The sequence below is a fragment of the Mizuhopecten yessoensis genome, unplaced genomic scaffold (genome assembly GCF_002113885.1).
Source record: "Mizuhopecten yessoensis strain PY_sf001 unplaced genomic scaffold, ASM211388v2 scaffold6135_1, whole genome shotgun sequence".
Classification (NCBI taxonomy): Eukaryota; Metazoa; Mollusca; class Bivalvia; order Pectinida; family Pectinidae; genus Mizuhopecten; species Mizuhopecten yessoensis.
In genome coordinates, this window is record NW_018406397.1 from 2,187,445 (window position 1) to 2,201,391 (window position 13,947).

The window sequence follows — 13,947 nt, forward strand, 5'->3', positions numbered from 1 at the left end:
GTAGTACAAGAACGTATATCAAATAAGGGCTATTTTAGCACTTTTAGCCAGCTTTAAATTAGTCACACGTTTTCTCAACCGTGACAAAAAGTACGGCAACTTCTGACAAAGGATGGCAAATAGTTTTATTTGCCGTCAGTATCGTATCGGTAGATTTTGATTGTTAGGCCTAGGTATAAAAAAAACCACCCACCTTTTAAATGTATAAAATCGTGTAGAGTCTTGACACTATACTATAGTTAGTTAATATATATAATTAGCACAGAAATCCTATACCAATATTTTAAATACGTGTCTGGCACACGTATTACTGTTTGTTAAATACCCCGGGAGAAACTGTGCCATGACCTTTGACCTTTTCTAGCACGCGAAATTGACTTCCGTCATTAATTTTTCATAGGTCTAGCATAGGCCTACCACGAGTAGACAGGCGAAGGTGTGATGACACAGTTCGGAAAGTTTTGTTGGATTTATTTATTTACAGGACAAGCACACTAGCTGTCAGAATGGCGGTGGAACACACTCACAACTTCTGTAAGTAAAATCACACATTAATTCCGCTAAAACAATGTCGGATCATGAGGCAACCGAAGCTGAGCTCTGTGTGTAACGAAATGTTTTGGTTGCCTAGGAAGCGTGCCGACAAGTTGTTGTTCGCCCTCTCACGATACTATATCCATAATATAGTGTACATGTTATGTCATCTGCTGCAATTATCAATGACAAAACGTAGTTATGTGACAGAAAAAGCGACCTACATGTATCACTTTGCAATGTGTTAGCCATACACTTTTCTGGTTTCACTTTCAGAAAAATTATGTACAGCTGGCTAAGGACTACAGTACTGTAGACTACTATATCTGTATATGTAGGTTTAGTTGGTTTTTGACTTATCCGTATGTATACATGTACTGTAATTTAATTTAACACTAGTACTGTGCCTATATCAGATTTATAAGCGAGGCCATATATATGTACATATACACCTGTTTCAACCATGCCTTCAGGTACTTAAAATTTAAAGATATTATAGATATATAGGCCTGGTGCTACCCTTTAAATAGCCAGCCAGTGATCATGATCCATGTCATTTTCAAAAAATTATATAATAATGGAAATAAATGTTAAATCTTACAGCTGAATTCTAAAATAAGGCGTATGTTCCTAAACCTTAGGGGTTGTTTGTGGGATCAGATGGTGGTGTATTGTTTGTGTTGAATGTGTGGAAGGTGCCAGCCTCTCTATTTAAACATTCATATATTAGGCTATACTTATTGATAATTTTCCGATACCTAAAGGTCATCTTTGTCAGACTGAAATACAAAAATATAGCATTATATACTGTCAGTATTTATTGTATTGTTTATTCGTATGTTGTTGAAGTATATATATGCATTTAATCCAAAGCACAACCCAATAAGTAAGCCATATACCAATTTACATGTCACAGCGGTATATACTCAGGTACATACAGGAATTTGAAATGCAGTGGTGTTATGAATGAGGAAGGAGTAAGAAAAACTGTGTTTATTATAACTCAGCCAGTTGTAACTTGTAGGTACAATAGCAATAGAGGTTCGCCTATAAAATTTGATATACTACAAGGTACACAATATCTGTATCCACCCTTAATAACAGTTGGCTGTCGGACTAGATACAAAAATAGATCCCTGTTTACAGTAGAGGACAAGTTTCCTCTATATCTCAAGTGTTTACCCTGTGGACAGTATAAGTCCGCCCACACAATTTAAGTACCTATTGCTATATACCTGGTAATCCAGGCTATCTGATGTATTAGGTATCATATTGAGGTTGAAACTTCAGCTATACATCCATTACTTGTAAAGATAATTTTTTGAGGAAAAAAAGAATACATATATTTAATTGGTGCCTCTGAATATTACCAACAGGATATTAAAATTTCATTTGATTTAAAACTGTTTATAATACCTTAAATTTGTTTGATAACTTAAGCTCAAATCTTAGATAAAAAAACGTACAACGATATGCTATATATATATATATTACAAATATTTTAAATCCACCGAACAACTAGAAATCTGGTATAGATTCAGCCCATGGCAGTGAAGACTTGCAATGATCTATGACTTTTTTAGAGTGTGTCAGTTGGTTTCGATTGACTGAACTGATTTTATGACTAACCGTAATTGACACATATAGATGTATACTGAGTTCAGAAATTGACAATGTTTTATGCACCAATAGAGTTTCTTATTGGGGAAATAGAAAGATAATATATTGCTGTTTAGACAGAGGTCCGGGTGACAGGCTACTCTACTCAGTGATTGACTTTTATTTCAACTTTTATGACATAACTATTTTCTCAGTGACTTCTCATATATTAAGCTAACCTGTTCTCAGCATTTTATTTTACCTCTTAGTTTGCAAAACTGAAATAAATGCAAACTTGAGTATTACATTGGCGTCTGTGGAATTTTTCAGGTGAATTTTGAACATCTTTTTTCAAATATTTGATGAGTTCCTTTGGTTTGGTTTAATTTTGTTTAACGTCCTACTCACAGCGTGTATTTTTGGAGGCACGGTACTCTAGTGGTAGGACGCCAGTCTTGTGTCCAAAGGGTGGCGGGTTTGAGGCACGGCACTGTGTTGTGTCTTTGAACAAGATACTTCACTTCTCTCATGTTCCAGTCTACTCAGCTGTAAATGAGTACATGGTAGGGCAGTGCAAGAATTGTTGAATGCTAGCTGTGATGCCGAAATGGCAGCACCCGCTGTATGCTCCCCAGGGAGGTGAAAAAGATATTGGCTGGTTGCAAAGGCCCTATAACCACGAATAATATGTACAGAAGTATAAGAAATCCCATTGTCACAAGTGACTGCATGAATAGGTGGGTATAATCAAAGGTTGGTTTGCCTGCTTACATTAGGTTATATCATGGACTTGCAAAAGTGTAAAACCCAGAACAAGATATTTATTGTTCAGGAACTTACCCGGATATATCATTTTTCAGTGATTTCACTGATACCTTTATGAAAAGTTCATGCAGATCTCCTTTTATGCTGTAGAAAAACATGTGCATGTAGCAGAACTGGACTGGGTCGATTGTTTGTGACCAGGTAGCTTCAGTCATTGGGTAGAACATCTGTCTAGAGTTTGGAAGGTTCTGGGTTCAAATCTTGGTCTGGCTGTGCACTTTTCGTTCTCCTGTTCCAAAATTTGAAAGCATGCCAACCTTTGTTTCAAGCATTGGGTTGAATGTTTGGCGAGAGGATACCTGAACCTGGGTTATAAAATGTTGTATGTTTGGAGGCAAAGCCTTGATAAACGAGGGGGGAATGTTTCTGGCCATCGCATTTCTCTTTCTCCTGTCAGAAACATACTGCTTTATGTGTTCAAAATAGTTAAATATTAACGAAATATGAGAAACCATCTTGAAATTTCATACATGACATGCACATTTGATTTTGATTTTTGAATAACATGTTCATCATCATGATTTGTTACTTTGAGCATCCCAGCACCAACCTTAAAAACACATGCAATAGTGCGTGGTGCATTTTCAGTACCACTGGCAGAGGTGGTACACTACAAAATCTGTATTGATTCGGTGCAGATTCCAAGTTTGTGCTTTTAATGAAATTTTACATGGGACATGTAATGATTATATAACGACAGTATAACCAATGACTGGATAGGTACGACTCACTATACAGCCTCCGTTGTAATGTGTAAGAACAATGGTACAATGCTCACTTAAGCTTCTAGTATTTGAAGTGAGGTCGATTCGCACTCTGTTAATGAAGTTTGAAATTCTGAAATGTAGTATATGTCAGTAAATTTTGATGCTAAAGCTATACATATCAAAAACAATGTTTATTGTTTATCGTTACAGTTTCGGCATTTATTGACACTGACTCAGTGCCTGTGTATACCAGTGGTATAAATGTGGTCACATGTACACATGAAATCAAGGATGGTGTCAAAGCCATTAATGGCTGGGATCAAATTTTTCACGGTCAGAAATTTTTGCTGGCTTTGTGGCTATAAATATTTCATTGCACTAAATGCATTTATCACAGATACTCTTTTAAAAAATATTATGTATCTAATGTCACAGGCTATATTAGGGTACAGACCTAGTACAAAGTTGTGTACCCTGCCTCCAGATAATGAACCATTTATTTGTTTTTATACACATAAAATCAGGTAAACCCCAGGATGGTAGTCATGTACATGTATATATAGATATCTACAAAACAAGTGTCTGTAGTCAAGGGTTTCACATAAATAAGAACAATTTTATAGGAAACAGTCATCAATACATATATTCTCTTTGTTTGCCCCCCCCCACNTCAAGGGTATATTGAGTTCTTCCACATTTTACAAGTTCATCCTCCTACAATGTATCTGTCCTTTGGTAGGGACTAGAAGTACCGGATTAATTCACAAGAGGATTCAGTGTGACTATATATATGTGGCAGATTTTAATTGTACGCAGGATTAATTCCCCTTTAGCTCAGTGGAAGAGCGTTCATCTATGAAGACTGGGACCGTGGGTTAGATCCCTGGTGGAATGTCACTATTCTCTTTCCTGTTACAAAAGGTAATCGTGGTCCTCCCTGTGGTGACAGGGAGTAGGAACCTACATTTTAAATGTAGGTTGTGGTGTTCAACGGCAAACACATTTAAATAGGGGGGAGTAGCGTGGCAGATACTAATTATACATAAAGTAAGTACAACAATTATAACAATAACTGAAATAAGCCCTTTCTAAAGGAGCTAGTTTTATAAAAATAATTATAATAGAAATGTCTTTGTGGTGTTGAGATTCCTTTATTCCTTGATTATGTTTTACTAGTAAGGAGATCTATAGAATTCACTCATGAATCCACGACGCCTAGGCCTAGAGCGATACCGCAGAGTCCTACTTTAGGAGTGTTGGATCTCCTATTATTATGTTTTACAAGTAAGGAGATCTATAGAATTCAATCATGGATCCACGTGGCCTAGGCCTAGAGAGATACCGCAGGGTTCTACATTAGGAGTATTTGATCACCTATTATTTATTATGTTTGAACTCAATTTTTGTATTTTTACAGTTAAAAATGACAAATTGAATCTTAAAGTTATCTGGGAGTAGGAACCTACATTTTAAATGTAGGTTGTGGTGTTCAACGGCAAACACATTTAAATAGGGGGGAGTAGCGTGGCAGATACTAATTATACATAAAGTAAGTACAACAATTATAACAATAACTGAAATAAGCCCTTTCTAAAGGAGCTAGTTTTATAAAAATAATTATAATAGAAATGTCTTTGTGGTGTTGAGATTCCTTTATTCCTTGATTATGTTTTACTAGTAAGGAGATCTATAGCATTCACTCATGGACCCACGTGGCCTAGGCCTAGAGCGCTACTGCAGAGTTCTACTTTAGGAGTGTTGGATCACCTATCATTATGTTTTACTAGTAAGGACATCTATAGAATTCACTCATGGCTCCACGTGGCCTAGGCCTAGAGGGATACCGCAGGGTTCTACATTAGGAGTGTTGGATCCCCTATTATTATGTTTTACTAGTACGGAGATCTATAGAATTCACTCATGAATCCACGTGGCCTCGGCCTAGAGCGATACCGCAGAGTTTTACTTTAGGAGTGTTGGATCACCTATTATTTATTATGTTTGAACTCAATTTTTGTATTTTTACAGTTAAAAATGACAAATTGAATCTTAAAGTTATCTGGGAGTAGGAACCTACATTTTAAATGTAGGTTGTGGTGTTCAACGGCAAACACATTTAAATAGGGGGGAGTAGCGTGGCAGATACTAATTATACATAAAGTAAGTACAACAATTATAACAATAACTGAAATAAGCCCTTTCTAAAGGAGCTAGTTTTATAAAAATAATTATAATAGAAATGTCTTTGTGGTGTTGAGATTCCTTTATTCCTTGATTATGTTTTACTAGTAAGGAGATCTATAGCATTCACTCATGGACCCACGTGGCCTAGGCCTAGAGAGATACCGCAGGGTTCTACATTAGGAGTATTTGATCACCTATTATTTATTATGTTTGAACTCAATTTTTGTATTTTTACAGTTAAAAATGACAAATTGAATCTTAAAGTTATCTGGGAGTAGGAACCTACATTTTAAATGTAGGTTGTGGTGTTCAACGGCAAACACATTTAAATAGGGGGGAGTAGCGTGGCAGATACTAATTATACATAAAGTAAGTACAACAATTATAACAATAACTGAAATAAGCCCTTTCTAAAGGAGCTAGTTTTATAAAAATAATTATAATAGAAATGTCTTTGTGGTGTTGAGATTCCTTTATTCCTTGATTATGTTCTACTAGTAAGGAGATCTATAGAATTAACTCATGGATCCACGTGGCCTACGCCTAGAGCGATACCGCAGAGTTTTACTTTAGGAGTGTTGGATCACCTATCATTATGTTTTACTAGTAAGGACATCTATAGAATTCACTCATGGCTCCACGTGGCCTAGGCCTAGAGAGATACCGCAGGGTTCTACATTAGGAGTGTTGGGTCACCTATTATTATGTTTTACAAGTAAGGAGATCTATAGAATTAACTCATGGATCCACGTGGCCTAGTCCTAGAGCGATACCGCAGAGTTCTACTTTAGGAGTGTTGGATCTCCTATTATTATGTTTTACTAGTAAGGAGATCTATAGAATTCACTCATGGACCCACGTGGCCTAGGCCTAGAGTGATACCGCAGGGTTCTACATTAGGAGTGTTTGATCACCTATTATTTATTATGTTTGAACTCAATTTTTGTATTTTTACAGTTAAAAATGACAAATTGAATCTTAAAGTTATGACAAACTCAACCTTACAGTTAATTATGACAGACTCAATCTGAGTTATTACAGAGACAGGGTGCTGTGACAGATACTCATTGTGGCAGCAGACACATAGAGCTAAGCTTTCATGCTGATAGGCCATAAAGATCACACAGGTTAAATACTGAGAAACACAAATGCAAAATGGTGTGAAATATTTATAGCGATCCTGATTAATCATTGTAAGTTATGTGTCTAACTGGTAGTTACTGCTTGACTTGGAAATGGTTGAGATTCCAACCCTTTTACAATATACATACAATTGCTTGGCGTGAAGTGATGAATGCATGTCTCCTACCAGGATTAGCCTCTTGGTGATACTGCTATTGGGGACTTAGTCTCTTGGTCATATCATGGAAACTGTTGAGATTCCCACCACATAACCATACTCCCAAAATTGGCCTTGGGGTCAGCCCTGCTCTCAGAAACGTAGTCCTTGGGTCATAATGAAAACTGTTGAGATTCCCATCTTATTTAAGCATATATACATGACAGCTAGGCAAGAACAGATGACTACAGATATGCTACAAAGATGAAAACTGTTGAGATCCCCACCCCATAACCATGTGTAAAACTGCTGTTCATGAAAAGACTAATATATATATGCTTCCAGGATTGGCCTTGAGGTCTGTTCCCGCCCCTAGGATCTTAGTCCCTGGGTCCTTACATGTAAACAGTTGTGATTCCCACTCTATATCAATTTATATGATTGATGAGCATGAAAGTTTAGATGCAAATATACAACCACGATCGATTTGCTCCGGTGTCTGTCCCTACCGCCGTGAACTAATATCTTGCTACGATTACTTAAATATTCAGGTTAGTGATACAGGCCATCTGCACCTCTTGTCATTTCTAAGTTTTATAGCACTTTATTGGATTAATTGTTGATTTGATGTAATAGAAAGATCAAACAGATCGTTTCTTTTATGTTGTTTCATTGTTTTTTAACGATTTGTTGTTACATGTGAATATGTTCACTTACACCAAGGTTAAGTTCTCTTTCCAGGTTGTTTATAAGTAGATTTGTCATTACTCGTAGTACTTTCTCGAGTCATTTAGATGTATTCTAGCTATTAAGTTAACTGCTGGGCTTTACATATAGTTAGTTACAGGTGGGTTAAACTTATGTAAGAAGATACTGAGAGTGTCGGTGCTTTGTATATGAAGTGTAACATTATCACCCGCGATGGATGGACATATCTCTGTTACTGTGGTCTTATCAGGCGGGTCTTCTCTTAATGCTTCACTACACTTTAAACTGACATTTAATTTGTCCCAATAAGGTATGTGGATCAGTAAGGTACACCCAGACAGGTAACATCAATACCGTAAATAATCCTCAAACTCATGTAAGTGGTAATCACCAAATGTCTAAAGCATGGTCTGCTCACTTAGCTATACGGTAAATATCTCCAAATGTTTAAAGCATGGTGTGCTTACTTAGTAGTACCGTATATAATCCTCAAACTCACATAAATGGTTATCACCAAATGTTTAAAAGCATGGTGTGCTTACTTAGTAGTACCGTATATAATCCTCAAACTCACATAAATGGTTATCACCAAATGTTTAAAAGCATGGTGTGCTTACTTGTCAGTACTGTAAATTTTCCTTGAACTCACCTAAACAGTTATCACCAAATGTTAACAAGTGAAGTGTGCTTACTTAACAGTACCATAAATATTCCTCAAAAGTTTTCACCATTTGCTTACAAGTGTGCTTGCTTGTCAGTACGATAAAAAGACTTTAAACTAAACAGGTTTCACATAATATTTGAAGGTTTGGTGTACTTACCTATCAGATTTGGTGAGTAGCTTTTAAGGATTTTTGTACCAATCGATAAATTAGAACCTTCTTTTTTTGCATGAATGTTAATTTAATAAATCAATTCTGAAAAGAAAACTTTATCCTAGGAGACTTTTATGAAAAAGTAATTAAGATGAAAAATAAACAAAGTATATATATATGCATACACCACATTTTGTTTTGGGTAAAAATTCAGCATGGCTTTACTAAGATTTGAGCCCTGGATGTCAGATTGTTATACTGTCAGTCTAACTACCTCGTCAACAGTGGTGCCTCGGCCCATGTTGGTTACAGTTATAGCCAAAATGAAATTAAAGGGAAGTGATGCTTTTAATAAGTAACTCGTAAAGCAGCCACTAGAACTCATCTATTATTTTTCTCTAATGTTCCTAAATTATGACATGCTTACTTCCAAGGTATGGTGATTGACAGTTTATGCACACAATTTATAACATGGAATTATTTTTGTATTAAACTGCCTTCTTTGGAAAGTTATTGTCCTATAATTCTCACAGGATTGCAGCCAAATTGAATAACGCACGTTAGCGCATTATGATTAATTTTTCTGCAATCCTGTGAGAATTATAGGACAATAACTTTCCAAAGAAGGCAGTTTAATACTTATATTTCCGTTTTTTATTTAAGTTTTTCCTATATTTCCAAACCGTTATCGCATTTCAAAGTAAAAATTCGCGCTGTCTGTCAATGGGATCTTTTCTTGTTACGTTGCATGTACACGCGACCGTTCCAAGCCAAAAAATAGTTTGTGGAAATAAATACAAAATCATCAATTTATTTTAACAATTTAATCAATTTACTCCACTTTGAGGATATTCACCTTTTATACAACATAACTACATAAATTGTTGCGAGTTACATTATCAATTGGATTTTTTAATCCGGTAACGGATAGGTTACCACGAGGAATGCATATTGTTATATTTTCGCTACGTCAATAATACACTTAATATAGTGACGTTGGTGAAAACGACGTAATTTAGTCACGACGTCACGAACATGTTCTTCATATCACTTCACCAATGGGAATCATGTGAGAATTATGATCTGATATCTTTGTATTTTGTTTGGTAAGATTATATAATGGCAATGCAGAGCAAATGGAAATATATCTCCGCTACGACGGAATGATTTTTCTATAATTAACTTTCTGGAACGTTGTGTCATGCTTTATTTTCAGCAATAATGATTTGATATTTAAAGACGAGGATTAAGTAAGATAAAAGTAGACTTACAGCATATAATAAAACCATTGAAAGTTATAGGACAAATCTTGCCAGTAAACATTCATGGGAGTTATTTTACAAGATAAGACTCATAGTAAATATAGGTTCCGCTTCAGTTGGCATACCTAACAACTCTACAGCTATGTTGATACCAACTTTTGTGGGTGTTAGGTGTCAATGTTCCATGTTCGTGACTGAAAATAGAAAAGCACCTTTTATATTGTTTGTAAATGTTGACGGCACAGGTATTTATAGGGATATAGGTAAAGGAATTATAACCTGTGACGTTTCGGGCAATTAATTCCATAACAGGTACCGATAAGTCACGCAATATGACGTCTGCTTCACGGTGACGATCAATGCTTCTGTACTGTTACCAGGTTTTAACTTCTTCACGAAAAAAATAACGCTGCAAATAAAATTGTACTTCAAACAGTTCCTTGGATTTGCATTTGTGTTTTATGTTTGGTTGTAACATTTTATCTTGATCGACCAGTTCGTTTGAAATAAAATCATGGACATGTAGCTTCTGAGTTTCATTGCAACAAGAAATTAAGATAGTGTTTAAGAAAAGTGCTGTAGTAATCACAAATGTTGTAAAAATCAGATATCAAAAAGATGAAAATGTCTTCAGACCGCCGGAGTGAAAGTCTGGTGGGGAAGACAGTGAGTCAGGTTGTAGATGATATGTGGGATGGTTAAGGTTGGGGTGACGGTGAGGTTCCTGTAGAGGATGAGATTCACTTGAGGTTAGGTGGATGGAAAGGGTGAGATTTTTTGTTGTTGTCAGATAGGAGGAGTTCGGGTTGAGATAGGAGGGGTAGTGTGAGAATGGTTGGGTTGGGTTGGTGTGAGATGGGAATGTTGGGGAAACAGTGTGATTTTGCAAAGAATGACATCTACTTGAGGTTAAAGGGAGAGTTGGGGGTTAAATGGGAGGGGTTGGAGTGAATTGCTGGGGTAGAAGTGACAGTAAGGATCCTGCAGAAGATGAGACTGTTTACATGACATCAAGGAGAGGGGTAGGGTGAAATGGATGGGATTTGTATGGGATTGGTGAGGTAGGGGTGTGATTCGGGGAGGGTGGTGGTGGTGGTTGAAAAGATAGTGAGGTTCCTGCAAAAGATGAGATTCTTTACATTAGGTCAGAGTGAGGGGTAGGGTGAGATGGGTGGGGTTCGCTAAGATTGGTCGGGTTGGGATGAGATTGGTAGGTTGGGATGACTGAGGTTTCTGCAGAGGAAGATGTCCACTTGAGGTCAGGAGGAAGGGTTTGGGTGAGATAGGAGGGTTAAGGTTAGATAGGAAAGTTTGAGTGAGGAATATCAATGTTACCATTCTGATTGGAACTTTTCTTCCCATAACAACTTATATAGTGTCCTCTTTACCTTAAACCTATCATCATTCTAAATTAACATTTCAAATTTTATGAATTTAAGCTGACATTTTCTGAATTTATAAATAAACTTTTAATCTAAAAAAAAAATCAGAAATATTTAAAAGTTTGAAAAGAGGTAAACATGTTTCAACATAAAATTTAATCTAATTCAAATTTCAGTTTAAAAATGTTTAAAATGTTTATTTTACATTGAAAGTTTGAATAAAAAGACTTAATAGGACAATTTCAGAATTTGAAATTAACTTTGATTTTGATATCAGTTCAGTTTTTTGCTCACCTGGTCCAAAGCCTGGCTTCAACTTTTAACTTTAAACAACTTCTTCTGAATAACCAAGAGGTCTAGGACAATGATATTTGGACAGTAGCATGTTTGGATAAAGGGCTACCAAATGGATGACCTATGGCCTTAATCAAGGTCACAGGGGTCAAAGTTGAACACATTTCAACAACTTTTTCTGAATAATCCAAATGCATAGGGTGGTGATATTTGGCCAGTACCATGTTCAGATGAAGAGCTATCAAGTTTGTTTGTGTGAATGACCTTGACACATTTTCAATGTCACATGGTTAAATGTGTATAAAACTTTAATGACCTCATCTCAATAAACAAAAATGTCTTATTTGGTAATATTTGGCAAGTTGCATGTTAGGATGAAGGGCTATAAAGTTTGTTCAACTTAATGACCTTGTTAGTCTTTCAAGGTGATAGGGGTTAATTGTAGTTAAATCTTTTAACGGGTTCTTTTGAATGACTTGGAGTCATAGCTAGATACTGATATTTTGCAGGTAGCTATATATATATATATCTTAGTCCACTTTTAAGGTGACAAGTGTGAGATAATACCAGGTGAGCAATGCAGACCCATTGGGCTTCTTGCTTTGACGAGTATTAGTGTCGACAACTCAACTTTCGTCATAGATAAGTGTTGTGTTATTCATCTTATTCCGAGTATAAATGCTCTGTGGATCTGGATTTGTTTTGTCAAGCAATATTGTCATATAGCTGATCGTGAATGTTAAGTTTTTGTTTTGCTCCGATGCTCAAATCAATTGCTGTTGATAGCTAAAGCATATGACTTTAGCTGTGAAGTGGCCCCATCATTATTGGACACTATGTTATCGTCATATGACCTTGACTGTGAAGTAGCCTCGTTGTCTATAGGCAATGTCTTCATATGACCCTAGCTGTTAAGTGGCCTCATCATCAGTGGACATTGTTGTCATGTGAACTTAGCTGTCAAGTGGCCTCATCATCAGTGGACACTGTTGTCATGTGACCTTAGCTTTAAAGTAGTCTCATCATCTGTGGACATTGTTGTCATGTGAACTTAGCTGTCATGCGGCCTCATCATCAGTGGACACTGTTGTCATGTGACCTTAGCTGTCAAGTGGCCTCATCATGAGTGGACACTGTTTTCATGTGACCTTAGCTATCAAGTGGCCTCATCATCAGTGGACATTGTTGTCATGTGACCTTAGCTGTCATGTGGCCTCATCATCAGTGGACATTGTTGTCATGTGACCTTAGCTTTAAAGTAGTCTCATCATCAGTGGACATTGTTGTCATGTGACCTTAGCTGTCAAGTGGCCTCATCATGAGTGGACACTGTTGTCATGTGACCTTAGCTTTAAAGTAGTCTCATCATCAGTGGACTCTGTCGTCAAGTGACCTTAGCTGTCAAGTGGCCTCATCATCAATGGACACTGTTGTCATGTGACCTTAGCTGTCAAGTGGCTGGACCTCATCATCAGTGGACACTGTCGTCAAGTGACCTTAGATGTCAATTGGCCTCATCATCAGTGGACACTGTTGTCATGTGAGCTTAGCTGTCAAGTGGCCTCATCATGACTGGACACTGTTGTCATGTGACCTTAGCTTTAAAGTAGTCTCATCATCAGTGTACTCTGTCGTCAAGTGACCTTAGCTGTCAAGTGGCCTCATAATCAGTGGACACTGTCGTCATGTGACCTTAGCTGTCCAGAGGCCTCCTCATCAGTGGACACTGTTCTCATGTGACCTTAGCTGTCAATTGGCCTCATCATGAGTTGACACTGTTGTCATTTTACCTTAGCTTTAAAGTGGTCTCATCATGAGTTGACACTGTCGTCATGTGACCTTAGCTGTCAAGTGGACTCTGTCGTCAAGTGACCTTAGCTGTCAAGTGGCCTCATAATCAGTGGACACTGTCGTCATGTGACCTTAGCTGTCCAGTGGCCTCATCATGAGTGGACACTGTCGTCTTGTGACCTTAGCTGTCAAGTGGCTGCGCCTCCTCATCAGTGGACACTGTCGTCATGTGAGCTTAGCTGTCAAGTGGCCTCATCATGACTGGACACTGTTGTCATGTGACCTTAGCTTTAAAGTGGTCTCATCATGAGTGGACACTGTCGTCAAGTGACCTTAGATGTCAATTGGCCTCATCATCAGTGGACACTGTTGTCATGTGACCTTAGCTGTCCAGTGGCCTCATCATCAGTGGACACTGTTCTCATGTGCCCTTAGCTGTCAAGTGGCCTCATCATGAGTGGACACTGTCGTCTTGTGACCTTAGCTGTCAAGTGGCTGCGCCTCATCATCAGTGGACACTGTCGTCGTGTGAGCTTAGCTGTCAAGTGGCCTCATCATGAGTGGACA

At 37.3% G+C, this 13,947-nt stretch overlaps 1 protein-coding gene across 2 annotated transcripts in view; it reads left to right on the top strand.

The window, feature by feature from the left end:
* The first annotated feature begins 395 nt into the window (after positions 1 to 395).
* Positions 396 to 13,947, top strand: part of LOC110451585 (synaptotagmin-7-like) — a 276,219-nt gene continuing 262,667 nt past the window's right edge. For both annotated transcript variants that reach the window (XM_021499694.1, XM_021499695.1), the window contains exon 1: positions 396 to 534. In XM_021499694.1, the coding sequence (XP_021355369.1) occupies positions 507 to 534 (28 nt within the window). In that variant the 5' untranslated portion in view covers positions 396 to 506. The remainder of the gene's footprint in view (positions 535 to 13,947) is intronic.